Source organism: Acanthochromis polyacanthus, chromosome 12 (genome assembly GCF_021347895.1).
Source record: "Acanthochromis polyacanthus isolate Apoly-LR-REF ecotype Palm Island chromosome 12, KAUST_Apoly_ChrSc, whole genome shotgun sequence".
NCBI classification, from domain to species: Eukaryota; Metazoa; Chordata; class Actinopteri; family Pomacentridae; genus Acanthochromis; species Acanthochromis polyacanthus.
Window position 1 is genome coordinate 23,818,737 of NC_067124.1, and position 14,768 is coordinate 23,833,504.

The following is a 14,768-nucleotide window of genomic DNA, read 5'->3' on the forward strand; positions in this document are numbered from 1 at the left end:
GTAAATGTCTGATTTCTCTTTTTGCATCATGTTGATCTGAATTTACTTAAATATGAAGAACAACTTGGTTTGAGTCCATCCAAGCAACCACTTCTCCACTACTTTTTAGGGAAAATCAAGCTAGAAATCATCTTTGCATTGACTTTCATCTTTATAGAAAGTAGTATTTGTACTAAGCTGTGATTTGACATTTATTTTCCTTCTCACATTAACATGTACAGCACAAAATATGAAGTCTAATTTTATTCTGTTTTGATTGGGATCACACGGATACTAATTTGTGTCATAGTTACATCGTTGTTGCAAAAGCAACAGCATAAGCATAGGTTTGGGTGCAAAATCGTCAATATCACCCGTTTTTTAAAAAAAAATCCTTTTTTACAATTCTTTCTATAAATAAAGTGCAGTTACGGTATAGTTGGGGTCAGATCTGTTCAAGGATGCAAACTCTAATCAGTGAAATGAATATCACTTAAGCTACATCAAGTAAAGATTAATTCCTGCACTGAACATTGCCACTCTATGTATGTAAGACTGCAGGTTTGGTTGCTTTGGACAAAGATTTCGGAAAAATGATGCTGAAGTCCTGAACTGACACAATATCAGAGAACCCAGGTGCTCTCGATGTTATGTTTTCAGCAGAGTTGATTCTCTGTGGTGAGAAGGTCATCCAGGATGTCTCTGATTGTTACCAAATATCTTTTATCAGTTGTCTTTAAGTGTGATCAAAACAACAAGCAGAACCCAGCAAAAGTCAAACGTCCTCCAAAAACAATATGTCCAAAATTTCGCCTGGCTTTGGACCGAAATCTAATTCCAAATCTTGCTCCCACAAGATGCTAAGAAAATAAGAAAGAAAAACAGCCGACATTTAAAGTTTTGGTGGATGAGAGGGAAAACTTAACAAGTGATGGAGTGGAAAAAAAAGCAGGAGCCAATCTGAGGGTGCAGGAGGGGAGGAAGAGCCGATGAGAGAGTGGAAAAGGACACGGAGATGGACAGACAGATAGACGAGCACGATGAAGAGCGTGACGGAGATGGACTGACTCCTTCCCAGATAACGGATCGTCATGGCGACCTGCCTGTCAGTCAGTCTGTCAGCCACATCCACTCCTGGCCCCATTACAGCGCCGTGCCTCACCCGGACACACACAAAGGATCTTCTGTGTGTGCATACATGTGTGTGTCCATACCCACAGGGCCATTAGCAGGTACTCTGGACCAGCTAGGGATTCGACCCCCTCCTCCTTCCTTTACTCTTCCATGTATGAGTGAGACTGGAGCCCTGACGGTTCCCCAACCCCCCAAAACACAGCACAGTGACACTGGACTCTTTCTGGAAGTGCAGGACTGAGGATATGTTGGGGTCAAGCTCACGTAAGGCTCAGTCACTGAAAAATATTCAGTTTACATAAAGAAACTGGTTGACGCTTGAATTTAGACTGAAATATATGGAACCACATGTCAAAAAAATTGCTTTATGCCCTGCTGCAAGAGGAAATTATTCACCAGAATTAAGAGCCAACCATGATCTCCTGGCCCAGAATAGAAAACAGACAGAAAAATACTAAAATCAGAACACGATGCTGCAAATAATGGCAGCAAATGGTTAAACTTTGACTAGTTTCTCCAACAAATATTTAGTAAAACCAAACTTCACCTGGATACATTTTAGCTCTTATTTAAATTTAAAATGTGCTTTGCTCTCACATTTCAGCTAATATACTTGTAATCATAAGAAAAAAGCAGGTTAAATCTGTCCAAAAAAATAGAGAAACAGAGTGATTATCTGTGGATTTGCGTCATGTAACAGAAGAACTGTTTGCCAGAAAGACTAATGAAACGTAAAATGTACCAGGTAAAAGATACGACATCTGATTGATGTGAATTTGTGTTCCGAGGCAAATAAAAGCCACATATGTGGGGTAAGAAAATGTTTTATGAGATAAACAAAGGCCAAATTCAATAAAGGCTGGATGTACGTAGAGTTATGAGTGTGTGTATGCAGGGTGGGGGTGATGTGTGTGTGCAGGGGGGTTAAAGCAGAGATGAAAGGGCGGCCATTGCCTGCTGATGACTGATAGCATTCAGCAGGGCTTTGGCTGATGTCTGCCCGATAACACAGAGGACGGCTCAGTCACTCTTCAGGCAGAGGGGAGCCTTAGAGCAGCCAATCAGAAGCCAGTGGAACAACTGAACAGTAGCTGTTCAATATGGATGTAATCCCTGAGATCTGTGTAATAGAAACCCACTTTCTGACTATGGAAGATCTACGTCCAACTTTTTTTGTAACTTTCCAAGAGAGACCACATGACAGTCTTGCAGATTTTACTAAAAGACGCCAGATATGCAAACGTACAAGTCTGGTCTGAAGATCACCCTCAAGGTCTAAAACTGTTTTTGCATGAGCGACACAACGGCTGCTTTGAAATTGTATGATTCATTGCACTGGGACTACAAAACATGCAAAATACATCAGTAGGGTGACACAGGACAACATTTTAAACAACCTTTGCTTTGTTCCAAGCATAGCCAACCTTTACAAAATAGTTTGAGGAAATAAGCTCTCTTGAAGAATCACACTACTAAAATGTGTGTCCAGGAAACACAATGAGAACAAGAGTCCATAAAGTCACAAAACATAATCCAGCACATAAAATCACATAAAACTACAATGTTTGTTTTTTCGACTTCAAATTTGGTATGAAAAACAAACAAATAAAAAAAAGCATATATTATGCTGATAAGTTTACAGGTGTCTGTAGGTGAATTGTGGCTCCAAAATGTATTTTTATGTGCATTTTGAAGTGTTACATCAGAAAGAGGTCATGCAAATGGCACATTTGTGAAAAATTTTCCAACTTTCCCAAATGAATTTTTGTAAATTTGCTTTATTTATTTGCATATATTTTTAACTTCTTCAAAAACAGTTCATGCGCATAACGGATGACGGAAACAACTTCTTCGAATAAGTTCTGACATAAAGCTCATCGTGGTCTTCACCTCGAGATAACATGAAACATGGCCAATAGCAGCTGACGTAAAGGAATAATGACAATCTTTCTCTTTGATAATAATTCTTCAAGACATCTCTTCATTATCCTCTCATAGATGGCCAAAGTTTTGCTTTTTCCCTTCTACTTTGAGGTTTTTTAGTGTACCTTCTGATGACACCACGCTGCCTCATCTATTCGCTTTAAAGCAGTTAATACAAACCAACCTAATTCACATTTTTATGTTTTTGTGACATTTGCAAGAGTTTGGTTCAAATTTGATGAAATTTGTAACAGACTCAGGCTAGCTGATGTCAGTCTTTACGCTAAGCTAAGTCACTAGCTGCTACTGCGGCTGCATATTTACAATACCAACGTAGGACCAATATCAAGCTTCTTATCTAACTAGCAGCAAGACTGTGACAAACTTCTCCTTTAAGTGTAAAGAATCAGTATTGTTGCTATGGTGACGTACAATATAATCTAACTTTGAATGACAATATAAACTCCTGACCGGAGATATGGTCATTTTTTGCAGTGGCAGCCAATCAGGAATGCAAATTTTGGTGTATCTAAGCAGATAAGGAATACAGCATGTGTGGAGGACAAACACACTTATGAACAGAGACCTGTGCACACAATACACACCCCTCAATTTCACACTCGTAGGCTTCCTGCAGGATAAACTCCGGTCACGTGAAGCCTTTTAAAAACCAAAACTTCTCTTTTGGTTTGGCCGTGTCGAGGCAGTGACACAGAAAAGCCTCGTCGGTCCATTCTCATCCTCTAAAACAAAGAGCACTACAGCAGTAAAGGGTTGGAGGGGAGGGTCAGGGGTCAAAGAGCACATGTTCCAGGAAAGAGTTGTCCCCTAATGTTTTGTAGGCTGGTTTTAACAGCCGGACCGAGCCAAGACAGCGTGACGACAGGCATGTCTGTTAAAACAAACAATCCCCACTTCATGTTTCACTGCAAGTTTGCTGTAAATCCTAAGAAAATAATAAAAAAGTTGCATTATAAAGCACTCGCAAATCACTCGGCTTGTATAAATCCCCCTTTGCAATCCCTACTTCGTGTGCCGTAAAACATTTCCTAAAGAGAAAGTTGCAGCTTCACCTCTATGCTGATGATAAATACGTTGATTTACCATCAAATCAAGCAGTGCATCAGACCTAAAATCCTGCCAAAAGCTTGCATCCTAAAGTCTGGCGACTGCGTTAGAAATATTTCACAAACTTCCCATAAGAAACATCAAACAAGGCTCAATAATCAGCTTTCCAAATAATACTATCAGTGCTTAAAGAGGTGATTTTATCCATTCAGTCTGAATAGCAAAACCTGAAGCAACAATTACACATGAAGGTGCCAAGAACAAACAGGGAGGGTCAGGCAGCTGATAACTCAATGTCATGAAGCAAAGTGCAGACTCTGCAGCATATTTGAAGTAAAGTTGCTCATACCAGACAGACGCAGGTGATGCAGGGGTTGTCGGTGATGTTGGGGATGTGGAGGACCTCTCCTTCATTCTCACAGCTGGCTTCAGTACCTGTGAAGGACAGGAGGAAGGTTGAAGGCAGCAGGGCTGAGAGTGAAAAATGGGTCTGGACCTTTGCCTCCGACTGACTCACCTGATGCACTCAATCACCTGTCAGGACCAGATGATCCTGCACAGGCTTATGTTAAATACCCCTGTCTCTGTTACACATCAGTCAGGATCATGCACAGCAAAGCAAAACATTTCCTCTGACTTACTGTGCAAAAATTTGCCAAAATGTTAAATATTTCACATGAATTAAGCAGCATTCATACAGATGTACCTGAAGCATGCATTCCTGCAGTTTACTACACAAGTAAAGGTTGTCGAATTTGTCGCTCCAGGTAAAAAAAAAGAAAAAGAAAAAAAAGACAAACAGTGACATTCAAACCCAGCTCTTAAAAATGTGAGTCAGTCAGTTTGTTACGAGTGCAAATGTAATCTGAACCAACGACAGGAAACGACCCCAAACACGTGAGTTTATGGGCAGAAGCAGGCAGATGTCAACATCTCGGAGCCAACGGAACTGCAGCAGAAGGAGACGTGGTTTGGACTGACGCTGGGCTGTTTGGTCATGTGCCAAGTTTGCTTTGAAATCAAAATTTCTTTCTCAGTAGCAACTTAATGCCGTGAGCTGTGAGCTGAGCCAGAATCACTGTGGGTGAAGATGATTCCTCACCACTAATTGATCTGTTTGCTCTCTGTGGCTGCATTCACTCAGTTTCTTCATCAGGATCATTTAAGGTTCATCTAAAAACTTCATACACACCCCAGGATTTTACACTGACACCTGTTAACACGAGTTGGACACCTCAAATAACAAAACAAGAGCATTTTTGAGTGATATCTGGTTCCTGTCTTATCAGTGCAGAGTGACCTCTGACTCTTTACCTGATGACTGATTGATTTATTTTAATGTTGATTCATTTAAAAATTGACCAATTCCTCAACCCTTTCCAGGAACCAAAGCTATGCACATGGTGCTCTACTAAGACTTAGTTTTTTGTTCAAGTCTTTTAGAAACCAAAAAGCACCAGAGTGTGCGATGCAAAAGATTAAACAGAAAAGCTATGGAGATATCGGTTTGTTGAGTTATGTCACAAAAGGCCACTTTTCTATGGCGTATTCCCCCCACTGTGTGAAATCCTGGATGTTATCACAATCTGGGCTGTCACTGCTTGCAGATCTGTCCTGCTCTTTATTGGATGTGCACAAGTTTATTCTCGAACAACATTTTCTGAGACACCATGCCATTTCCCAAACATCAGTTCTTCTCATTCTCTTGTAGTATCAAAAGTGAAACATACTGGAAGCTAATAGCAGCTGAATGAGAGTATGTTGAAAGAAAAATGTATCAAGCATACAGCAGTTAATTAGAGACGTAAAACCTGTTTTACAAGATTTCCACTTCAGAATAATGCACCTGGAGACATTGGTGCAGATTATTTTTCTAATCAGGAGCCTTAGAGGGAGGTTGGGCTCCTCCTCTAGCATATTCTAAGCATCAAGCACCTTATTTCCTGCATACCGGTGTATTTATATGCGTAATAGGTGCATTTTCTATGCATGCTTTCCTGCTGTAGTGAGTTTGAGTTCTGTGCCTCTCCCATGGTTCTATGGGCAGGACAAATGCATGTGTTCTAAATATTGAGGGTGATGTATCTGCTGCATCTTCTCCACAATCTGTGTCTGGAGACAATGTTTCACCCAAATCAAGGGGTTGACTTTAGTTTAATTAGTTAGCTTGCTTCAACTGATACTCTGCCTGCGACAGGCATAATTTCAGTGGGTAAAATTGATGATCGCTGGCTGGAAGTGAGGAAGCAGCGTATGTCCACCTCTGTCTGACTTCAAGGATCCATTGTTTCCACAAATTACTCTAAATTGTGATGGTGAATCTGCCACTTATATCCCTGTGAATTAAATATAAACCCGTGTGAAAGGCGGCAAAGGCCTAACAACAGTAACATCAGCTCACATCTAAAAGTCCTACTAGTTAAAGATCTTAACAAAGTTTACATGGGCTCTGTGATGGAGTAAACTTAGAAGTCACTCTACAACAATAGCTCCTTTAGAGCAGCGAGTGGTGCCGTCTGTTTTTGTCCCTCGGAGTTCGGCAGTAAACTCGCCTGTGGATTTGGGCAGAGCAGACAAACCCTGCCGACTTCACCACCACTGTAAAATTTACAACCTTCGAGTGTAATTAAACTGGCAGGGCTGTAAGTGTTGGGGGGGCGAGGGAGGGAAGGCAGTGGATGGGGTGGGGAGGTGAGGAGGAGGTAGGCCCCGGTCTCTGAGGCCTCCTCGTCTGACAAAAAAAAACAAAAAAAAAAACACGCTCCCTCCTCTGTTTTTCAGCTGCTGCGTTTGCCTCATCTGTCAGAGTAGAGATCATAACCACACACTGATGCATTTACATAGAACCTTCGTAAAGCTCTGCACTAAAGGAAATCACATTATCTGAAACTACAGCAAGCAAAAAGCAGTGACAAGGACAATGTAGGACAAATCAAATAATCGGACAAAGCTGTTCAGAGTCATTCAAAGTGCCGAAGCTCAAGGAGACTCATAACAGAGGTCATTTTCTCTGATTGTAAATGTTGATCTGGCTCTGACAGTTGCTTCTATTTTAGATTTGGTCCAACAAAGTAATTCATTAAGATCTTATCAATCTTTGATTTAAACGACAGAACAAGTCTGGATTTGAGTCACAGTTTTCACATAGTAGCCTCTTCAATCCCATACCAAAAAAAGTGACACTTTTGTCATCCTGCTCCCTCTCAAATATCTCTAATTACCAGCAAATATGTATGGTTTGCACCTTCCATTAATGTCCAGCAGCAGAAGTAGAATCCATATGATTCACGTGAGTAAAAAGTACCAATACTGCAGTATACAAATACTTCATAGTACGAAAATCTCCTGAGTGTATTAATAACTTACAGTTAAATTTTACTGGTACATTTAGTTGAGGTGGATTTTATTTTTCAAGTGTTAGACACTGCATGCATTTCAGTTTGTAAGGCAGAGCCTGACTAAAGTGCAATATTTATGTCTGAAAAGAGTACTTGTGTTCCACGACTGTGTCTGTGGATAGATAAGGTTATTTTAAAATGAAGAAATATCTGATTTGATATAAAGAATTACACACATGTGAAATTTAAATCAAACTGATTCTAAAAAAAAAATCCTTGCAGAGAGAGGCAGGACATGATGGGAATGAGATGCAACAAGTGCTGTGAAGTGGATTTAAACCAGCACTGCTCCAACACTGCAGATACAGCCGTGAAGCCAGGATGACCTCTATGCCCGCTGCTCCACCTGCTGCACTGACACATTCAACAGTCCCACCATAAGACCTCAGATGGCTCAGGGCGCTCAGGTCTGTGGTCCGGCAGACAATAGACAGATGATACAGTGCATATTTGGGATGCCAGGTGGAGGAATCTGATCTGGTGGGATCATAATGGTTGCAGCCTCCTCAGCTGATGCAGACTGGCTCAGAGGTTTCCTGCACTGCTTCATGTCAAACAGGTACACACGTCTGATCCCATCTGGTTACAGGTTTTGTCCCCTTCCTCCCCATCTGATTCCCATCTTTCCAGGAAAAGAGATAACAGCCAAGAGGGGGGAAACCTTTCAAATCAGAAATTGTTCTTATCAGGGCAGGAGCGGATGTGCTTAAAGTGGATTTTCTTGTCATGTGGACTTTAATGTTCAAAGCTGAACAGAATGTGAAACCTCTTTCCTGAATCAGATCCTCCCGGTTTGTGAATCAGTTTAACTACTTACGTCGTGGAAATAAACAAGCATAATCAAATGTGGTCAATCTAATGCCCTGTCAGGTCAGCAAAAGCAGGTCAGGTCGGCCTCTGTGTGTCTTATCGCTGCTGTTTACGCAGCGATAAGACGCACAGAGGCCAGACTGCTGCTGCTGCTGCTGCTTGGTCTGCGCGTAATAACGTATCCACCTTCCATTCACTTGTTCCCATTATTCTCAATCCTCAACGGCGCTGGGGGGCAAACAGGCGATATCCTTTGATGCAATGTGGCTGTCAAAGAGGGAGCGAGCCGGGGAGAGAGCGCGCGTTTAGACCGAGAGAGACAGACAGAGAGGCCGCTCAGGAGGGAGGACAGAGTAAAATACTGTTAAATTAGAGCTGGTTAAGGAAAGTGATTTACTTTACAGCCTGCTTTTAACGAAAAAAGCGGGTTAATTATAACCCAAAGTGACGCAAACAACAATTTGAGTAAAGATCACTTATAATTTTACGCAGACCTTTTTCATCCTTAAAGATTCAGATCCTTGCGTAATTTCCTTAAGGCTGATATAAATTACTTTGATATCGACTCGTGTCATCTTGATATATGCAAGTCTTTCTGCAAATAACAAGCTCTGCTGCAAAGAACACGCGTGCCAGTGTGGGTTTGGGTGGATTTCTGTGTCTCCAGTGCTTCAAGTAGCAGCAGGAGCGGACAAACTCCCTGCAGGGTGGTACAGAGAGGATAATCAGGATAGAGTGTGATATCATTTTGCACATTTTTAAAACCATTTTGGAGACTTAACAAATTATATAAAAACGATTTTTGGTGATGCCAAATATAGGAATGAGTTTAAGAATATGCATAAGCGCCTTTCTGAGAAATAAAAGCACATTTCCTGGAAACTGTTGATGTTTTTGCTTTCCTCCTGATCACGCACCACACTGGAGGTCGTCGCCAACGGTTCGCGAAGCCTTCACTTCACCACCACATTACTGGTAATCAGAAGCTGAAGTCACTTTGGTTTTGGTGCGCTCTTCCTGGCAGAGTAAAAAACAGGCTGAAGCAGCGAGGAGATGCGGCTGCAGACTAAATAACCAGGGGTTTGGGTAGATTTTACGCACGGTGGGTGTTGTGATGTGTCATTATGAGACCATATGATCCCTTTAATCTTACCTGTAATTAGCGGAGAGGAAGACCGGGGCGTTTGGAGCAGCAACAAAAAGTAGAGGAACAACCTACAGGTGGACGACGAGGGAGGGTTCGAGCAGCGGAGCAACATCCTCGGGTTCGCTCCAGAAAAAAAAAAAATCAAAGAGTTTAGTGAAAACGGAGGAATAAATAAATAACAATCCAAAGAGTAGAGTGAAGCAGCTCCACAATCAGCGTTTATCTCGTAAACTTCTCGGTTTAATGGCAGCTGGGAGAGGAAGCCTCCTTAATGTGTTGGTTTACGCTGAAATGCCAAAGCGACGATCAGCCAGACGCGCGGTGATTACGGCGACATTAAAATGACAAAGACGCGCCGGCAGCCAGGAGACAGCGGGGCTGCGTATGTCCAGCGCAGATAGCAGGAGTTCGAGAAGGAATCATGGACATTTAGGAAGATAACCAGTCTCAAATCCTGCACATGTGGAAGTCCCAAGGCAGCAGCGGAGAGGTTTTGAGGTCTGAAGATAGATTTCACTCCAGTCCAGCTGTCAGAAGAGTCCAAACCAAAGTGACCGAGCAAAGATAAAGACGCACATGCAGCTTTAGAACAGCTGGAGTGTTTTAAAACTCCCCGTCGAGAAGTCAGCAAGTGGAGCTTTTTCCTGCTGGAGAATCGTCTCAGTCTGGCTCCCAAAGTCCGTTTGACACATGGATGCTCGATGCCTACTGTCCCGGACGGAGGATTGGACTGCAGCCTCTCTCTCAGAGCAGTGCAAAAAAAGTCGACCTGCTTCTCCTCCTCCTCCTTTGGTATTAAAGCGGACCTGTGGTGTCGGAGCGCACCACGGAGCCAGAAAGTCCTGCCTCCTCTGTGAAAGCCAGGACCTCCTCCTGTCTCCAGACCGCTCCAAAACCTCCCCAGACCCTCTGTGGTCCTCCTGCAGAAACCCCCACCAGACTTCATTTTGCAGCTTGAAGTTTTTAAAAGTGACAACACATCAGCTTCTGTTTGCCTGCTACTGAAATTGTGTATACTATAAAAACTCTCTGTTTGTGTGAACGAGGAGAAAGAGATTTTGGGGTTCATTCATCACTTTCATTACCATCAAGCCAGCGGAGCTTCATGTCTTCAAACTAGGTTTATGCTTTTTTGAAGAGAGTAGAAGAGCAAAGACAATGAAAAAGAAGAAATAAAGAGAGTGAAGTGCAACTTGTCTTCTGCAGAACACATCTGACAATCCCCAGATTTTAAGAAATCATTTAAGTCTTTTCAAGGTATGCACTTTTTTGCACTGCTCTTACTGTGGCACAATTGGCAAAACAGTATTTTTCATTCAGTTTTGGATACAACAAAAAGTAATTTTCTCTTCATTTCCTTTTCTGATTCTGTTATTTCTTTTATTTGCTACCTGTAAACTGTTTCAGATTTTTTTTTCAGGAATTCTTTGTAACTGTGCTCAGTGTTCTGTGTGTTTGTCCAAGCCACATTAATTACTCTGAAGGGAAATCACAATGCTCGTGCATGATATTAAGAACAATATGTTTGCTGTAAAGCCCTGATCTCAACCCTATCCAAACCCATTTTAATGAAGTGGAACACTGACTGCAAACTAGACTTTATCGCGCAATAAATAATGCTCTTGTGACTGCATCAAATCCCTGCAGCCAGGTGCCAACATTTGGTGGAAAGCCAGAAACCTGAGGAGTAGGTTTGATACTAAAATCTGAATGTGTACAATCACATTCTTGTGTGTCTGAGTAATTTTAGACATAATTTATAGTCTGCGTAGTTAATATGTTTGCATTGGCAACAGGTTTTTTTGGATCAAACTTCCTGTCAGTGAAGTGCTGTTAGACTGAATATTAATGCATTATCTTCAGTCCTCACAACTGGATCTAAAATGAGTTTCTAATTTAGTCTATTTCAAAATAAGGACATTTTTGCTTTGAAAGTGCTGCCAAGGACTCATTTGGGACCTTGAAAAGGTCAAATGTCAGTAGTTCCTAAAGTGGGACCTCAACATTGATTTGACCACGACAGAACCAAATGTGAGCCAGGGGTTTGCTGTTGAGTTTCTACATTCAAAAGAAGAATTTCCTCCATTTAAAACAAACAACCCCCCCCCCCAAAAAAAACAAAACAAAACAAAACAACAACAACAACAACAAAAAAACAGGTATCTAATTCACAACTAGCAGCTATTCTGTAACCTTAACTGGTTGTTTTCATTTTTAACTGGTCCTGTTATCCTAATGAAGTGAACAGAAGTTCTTTACCTTAAGCTAAGCAAGATGTTTTTTTGGCCAAGCTTCATCACAGAACTGTTACAGAATAAAATGATTCATTTTTGAATAGTGATTTCTTACTGTTCATATCTCCTGTTGCCATTAAGTTTCAATTAGAAAATGGGAACAAATGGCATGGTTATTCATTTAGACTGAAGGATTTGCTTAACTTTTTTTTGAAACACAACATATTAATGTAACAAACATATATTTGCAGCTTTGCTTCATGCAAACACTTAAAAAAAACTTCCTTCACTGTGTAAACTTTTCTACATTCTAGCATGACGCTCACATAAATTTGCAGTCTGGAGTCAACATTAAAGTCTTATGTGACAGAGGAGGCGGGTTGTATGACAGCATCTGTGTGTGCGTGTGTCTGTGTGTGTGTGTGTGTGTCTGGGTGTCTGGCCTCTTTAAAGTGAAGCTCGTCAGAAGCTCAGACAGGGAGGAAAAGCGAGTCTTCAAAGAAATAATTAGGACCCACCCAGCAGCTTTTAACTGAGCGTCAGCCACCGCTCGATCTGTGCCGCTGCATGCTGGAAACACACAGCGGCACAGGAGGTGTGTGTGTGTGTGTCAATAAAAACAGCAAGGAAGGGAGTCAAAAGAGAAATGTGTGAGTGTGAGTTGCAGAGAGATGGAGAGGCAGAGTGTGTTTCTAAAGAGTAAGTTTGGCAGAAAGAGAAAAGCATTTCCTAAAGAGATGAAGGACATCAAAGAGGGACAGTTTAGGTCATAAAAGAGAGATTAAAGCAGAAAAAGAGGCGTGCTAAAATGAGGCCATTAATTTGAAAAAAGAAAAATGTCCCTATTACAGGTGAGAAGTGTCTCAGAGTGAAGGTGTGAGGTTGAATTTTGGTAAAATGAACCACTAGATGGCAACAGAGAGAAGAAGGGGGGTTGACCTGATCTGACCACAGAAACACACAGACCTTTAACAATCCTCCTCACACACTTTCCACTGCTGACACACACACACACACGTATGAGGAGATGACAGGGAGTCAGCCGGGATGTCATGAAGGATTCTGGAGTGGGTGCTGCTGGGTATGGATGAAAGATGATTTATCAGCAGACAAATCCGTTCTACGGCTTAAGAGGACATCTAAAAATGCTGTAGGTTTAAAGACATTTCCAAACTACTAGCAGATAAACAATAATGACGTGAAGATTCTTGCGTCGTTTGGATATTTGTACGCATTTCCACTAAAACAATCAGCATCAGATTTTTTCCGTTTTCCAGTAAAAATGAAGACAGTCTTCAATGTGTAAAAGATAGAGTTTAAAGTTCTCAAAAGCAAGGTAAGGAGGGAAATGATGTAATTATTCTAATCACAGGCGTTATTTTAGAGCTAACAATAAGGGAGAAATCAGTTCATAAGAAGCGAAGGGGGAGGTGACGTGATGAGCTTGTCTCGCTTAGATGGGCTGTCTTGTTCGTGTGGGACTGACCTGAAGTTTTCCGGGGTGTGCAAGGATCCTCCTGCCCTCAGACTGGCTGCAGACGGGCGCTGGGGCCCCGGCAGCCCTGAGGTTAAAGCCCCCTGCAGTCGCTAGGTCTGGCTCTGAGAGGCTGAGAGGGGTGATGAAGGGGGGAGGAGAGGTTAGGCCCAGCTGTCTGAGTCAGGTCACACCAACACTAACAGCCTGCTGCCGCTCCAAGAACCTTTCCAGGAACCCTATAGACCAGCAGTTTGAACAAAAGAAGCTGCGTTTAAATATAGTTCTTAGTCATAGTCAATGGCCTTAAAGAAAATCCATATTCTGAAAGTCGAGGTTTTCCAGAAAATAAGCTTCAAATTTGCAGAAGAGACTCCTCAGACACATTACAGCTGCTACAACTTGTGTACAGTTTCATTTGGACACATGCTGAGCAGATAGATGCCACCAGATAGCAAGATAAATACGTACATTTCTGAGTTAGACGCTGAAATTGTGAACTAGACGGAGCAAGCAGCACAGAGGGTGGAGCTACACAATAAAAGTCCAAATTGTCATGTAATTGTTGGCATTTTACATCCTTGTAAGTGCATAAACTGCAGATATTAGGATGTTTATGGAGCTTTTCAGCAACTATCTTCTGTATTTTTTCACAGCAGACAAACAACACCCTGGAAACTGAGCGTAAAGTGCAAATGAGCAGAGTTGAGGTTTTGATGCGGTCCATATTTCAGGACTGTTTTCCGTGTATCTTTCGGAGGGCAGGGAGGTATGTTTCTGGAGAACTCCTGAATTAGTGTGGGAGCTCTGGGATCTATCACACTGCATACTCTCCTGGTTTTACAAGCGTCTTACAGGGAATTCGGGCTACGAGTTAATCTCTTGGCTTGTATCACTGCTGTCGGACAGAAGCCACATATCTGTAGAAAGGACATTTTGCAGGAAGGAAGCATGGAATGCTTTTCTTACAGGTTTCAAGGGCCCAGAGGTAATGAAAGTCATTCAGCACATAATTGACTTTGTAAAACTTCAGCTCGAGTAAGAAAAAGAAAAACAGTCAAATTGCAGTGGTGAGGAGGGGTTTTCCCTCCGTGATTGCGGCACAGTTTAGTTTTCACCTCCTTACCTGCCGTTCGGGATCAGGACATGAACACAGAAAAGACACACCAGAGATCCTATTCTTCACGGTGGAAACACTGTGAACGTGTTGAGAGCCAGACCCCAGAACAGCACTAGGCCGTGATGTGATTTTGGCGTAGTGGCGAAAGGATTATAACTACTTCTGCATTCGTCACGTGATGCTGGCCCAAAGAACATTTTTCCCCACACATGCTCATTGGAAAAGGAGCAGCTGTAAAACGGTGAATAAACTTATTTAGAGCATTACAAACTTTACAAAATGACCCTTTTCACTATCAGATTTCAATCCATTTGGTAGAATGACATCTGGAGAATCTAGAACAGTTGTATGATTATTTTACTTAATCCCATTTATGTGTGCAAGGAACCAATAAGAAGTCCGTTGGCTTGGCTGGCGGGAATCTCGGTTGCGCATGCCTCCAATGTGCATGTTTTATGGCCCCAAATTGCAGAAGCATGTG

The 14,768-nt window shown here is 41.9% G+C and overlaps 1 protein-coding gene across 4 annotated transcripts in view; it reads right to left on the bottom strand.

Moving 5' to 3' along the window:
• bmper (BMP binding endothelial regulator) overlaps window positions 1-14,768 on the bottom strand; it is a 42,983-nt gene that overhangs the window by 26,258 nt on the left and 1,957 nt on the right. Inside the window, exons 2-3 of one of the 4 annotated variants that reach the window (XM_051956348.1) lie at window positions 13,180-13,300; window positions 4,454-4,539 (exon numbers count right to left, since the gene is read on the bottom strand). Coding sequence is in view for 2 of the 4 variants with exons in the window: in XM_051956347.1 (XP_051812307.1) it covers window positions 4,454-4,539; window positions 9,466-9,571 (192 nt within the window). In the remaining 2 variants the exon portion in view is untranslated. Of the gene's footprint in view, window positions 1-4,453; window positions 4,540-9,465; window positions 10,950-13,179; window positions 13,392-14,768 lie in introns of those variants that run through there. The other 3 variants (XM_051956350.1, XM_051956347.1, XM_022206926.2) reach the window with 3 other exon arrangements.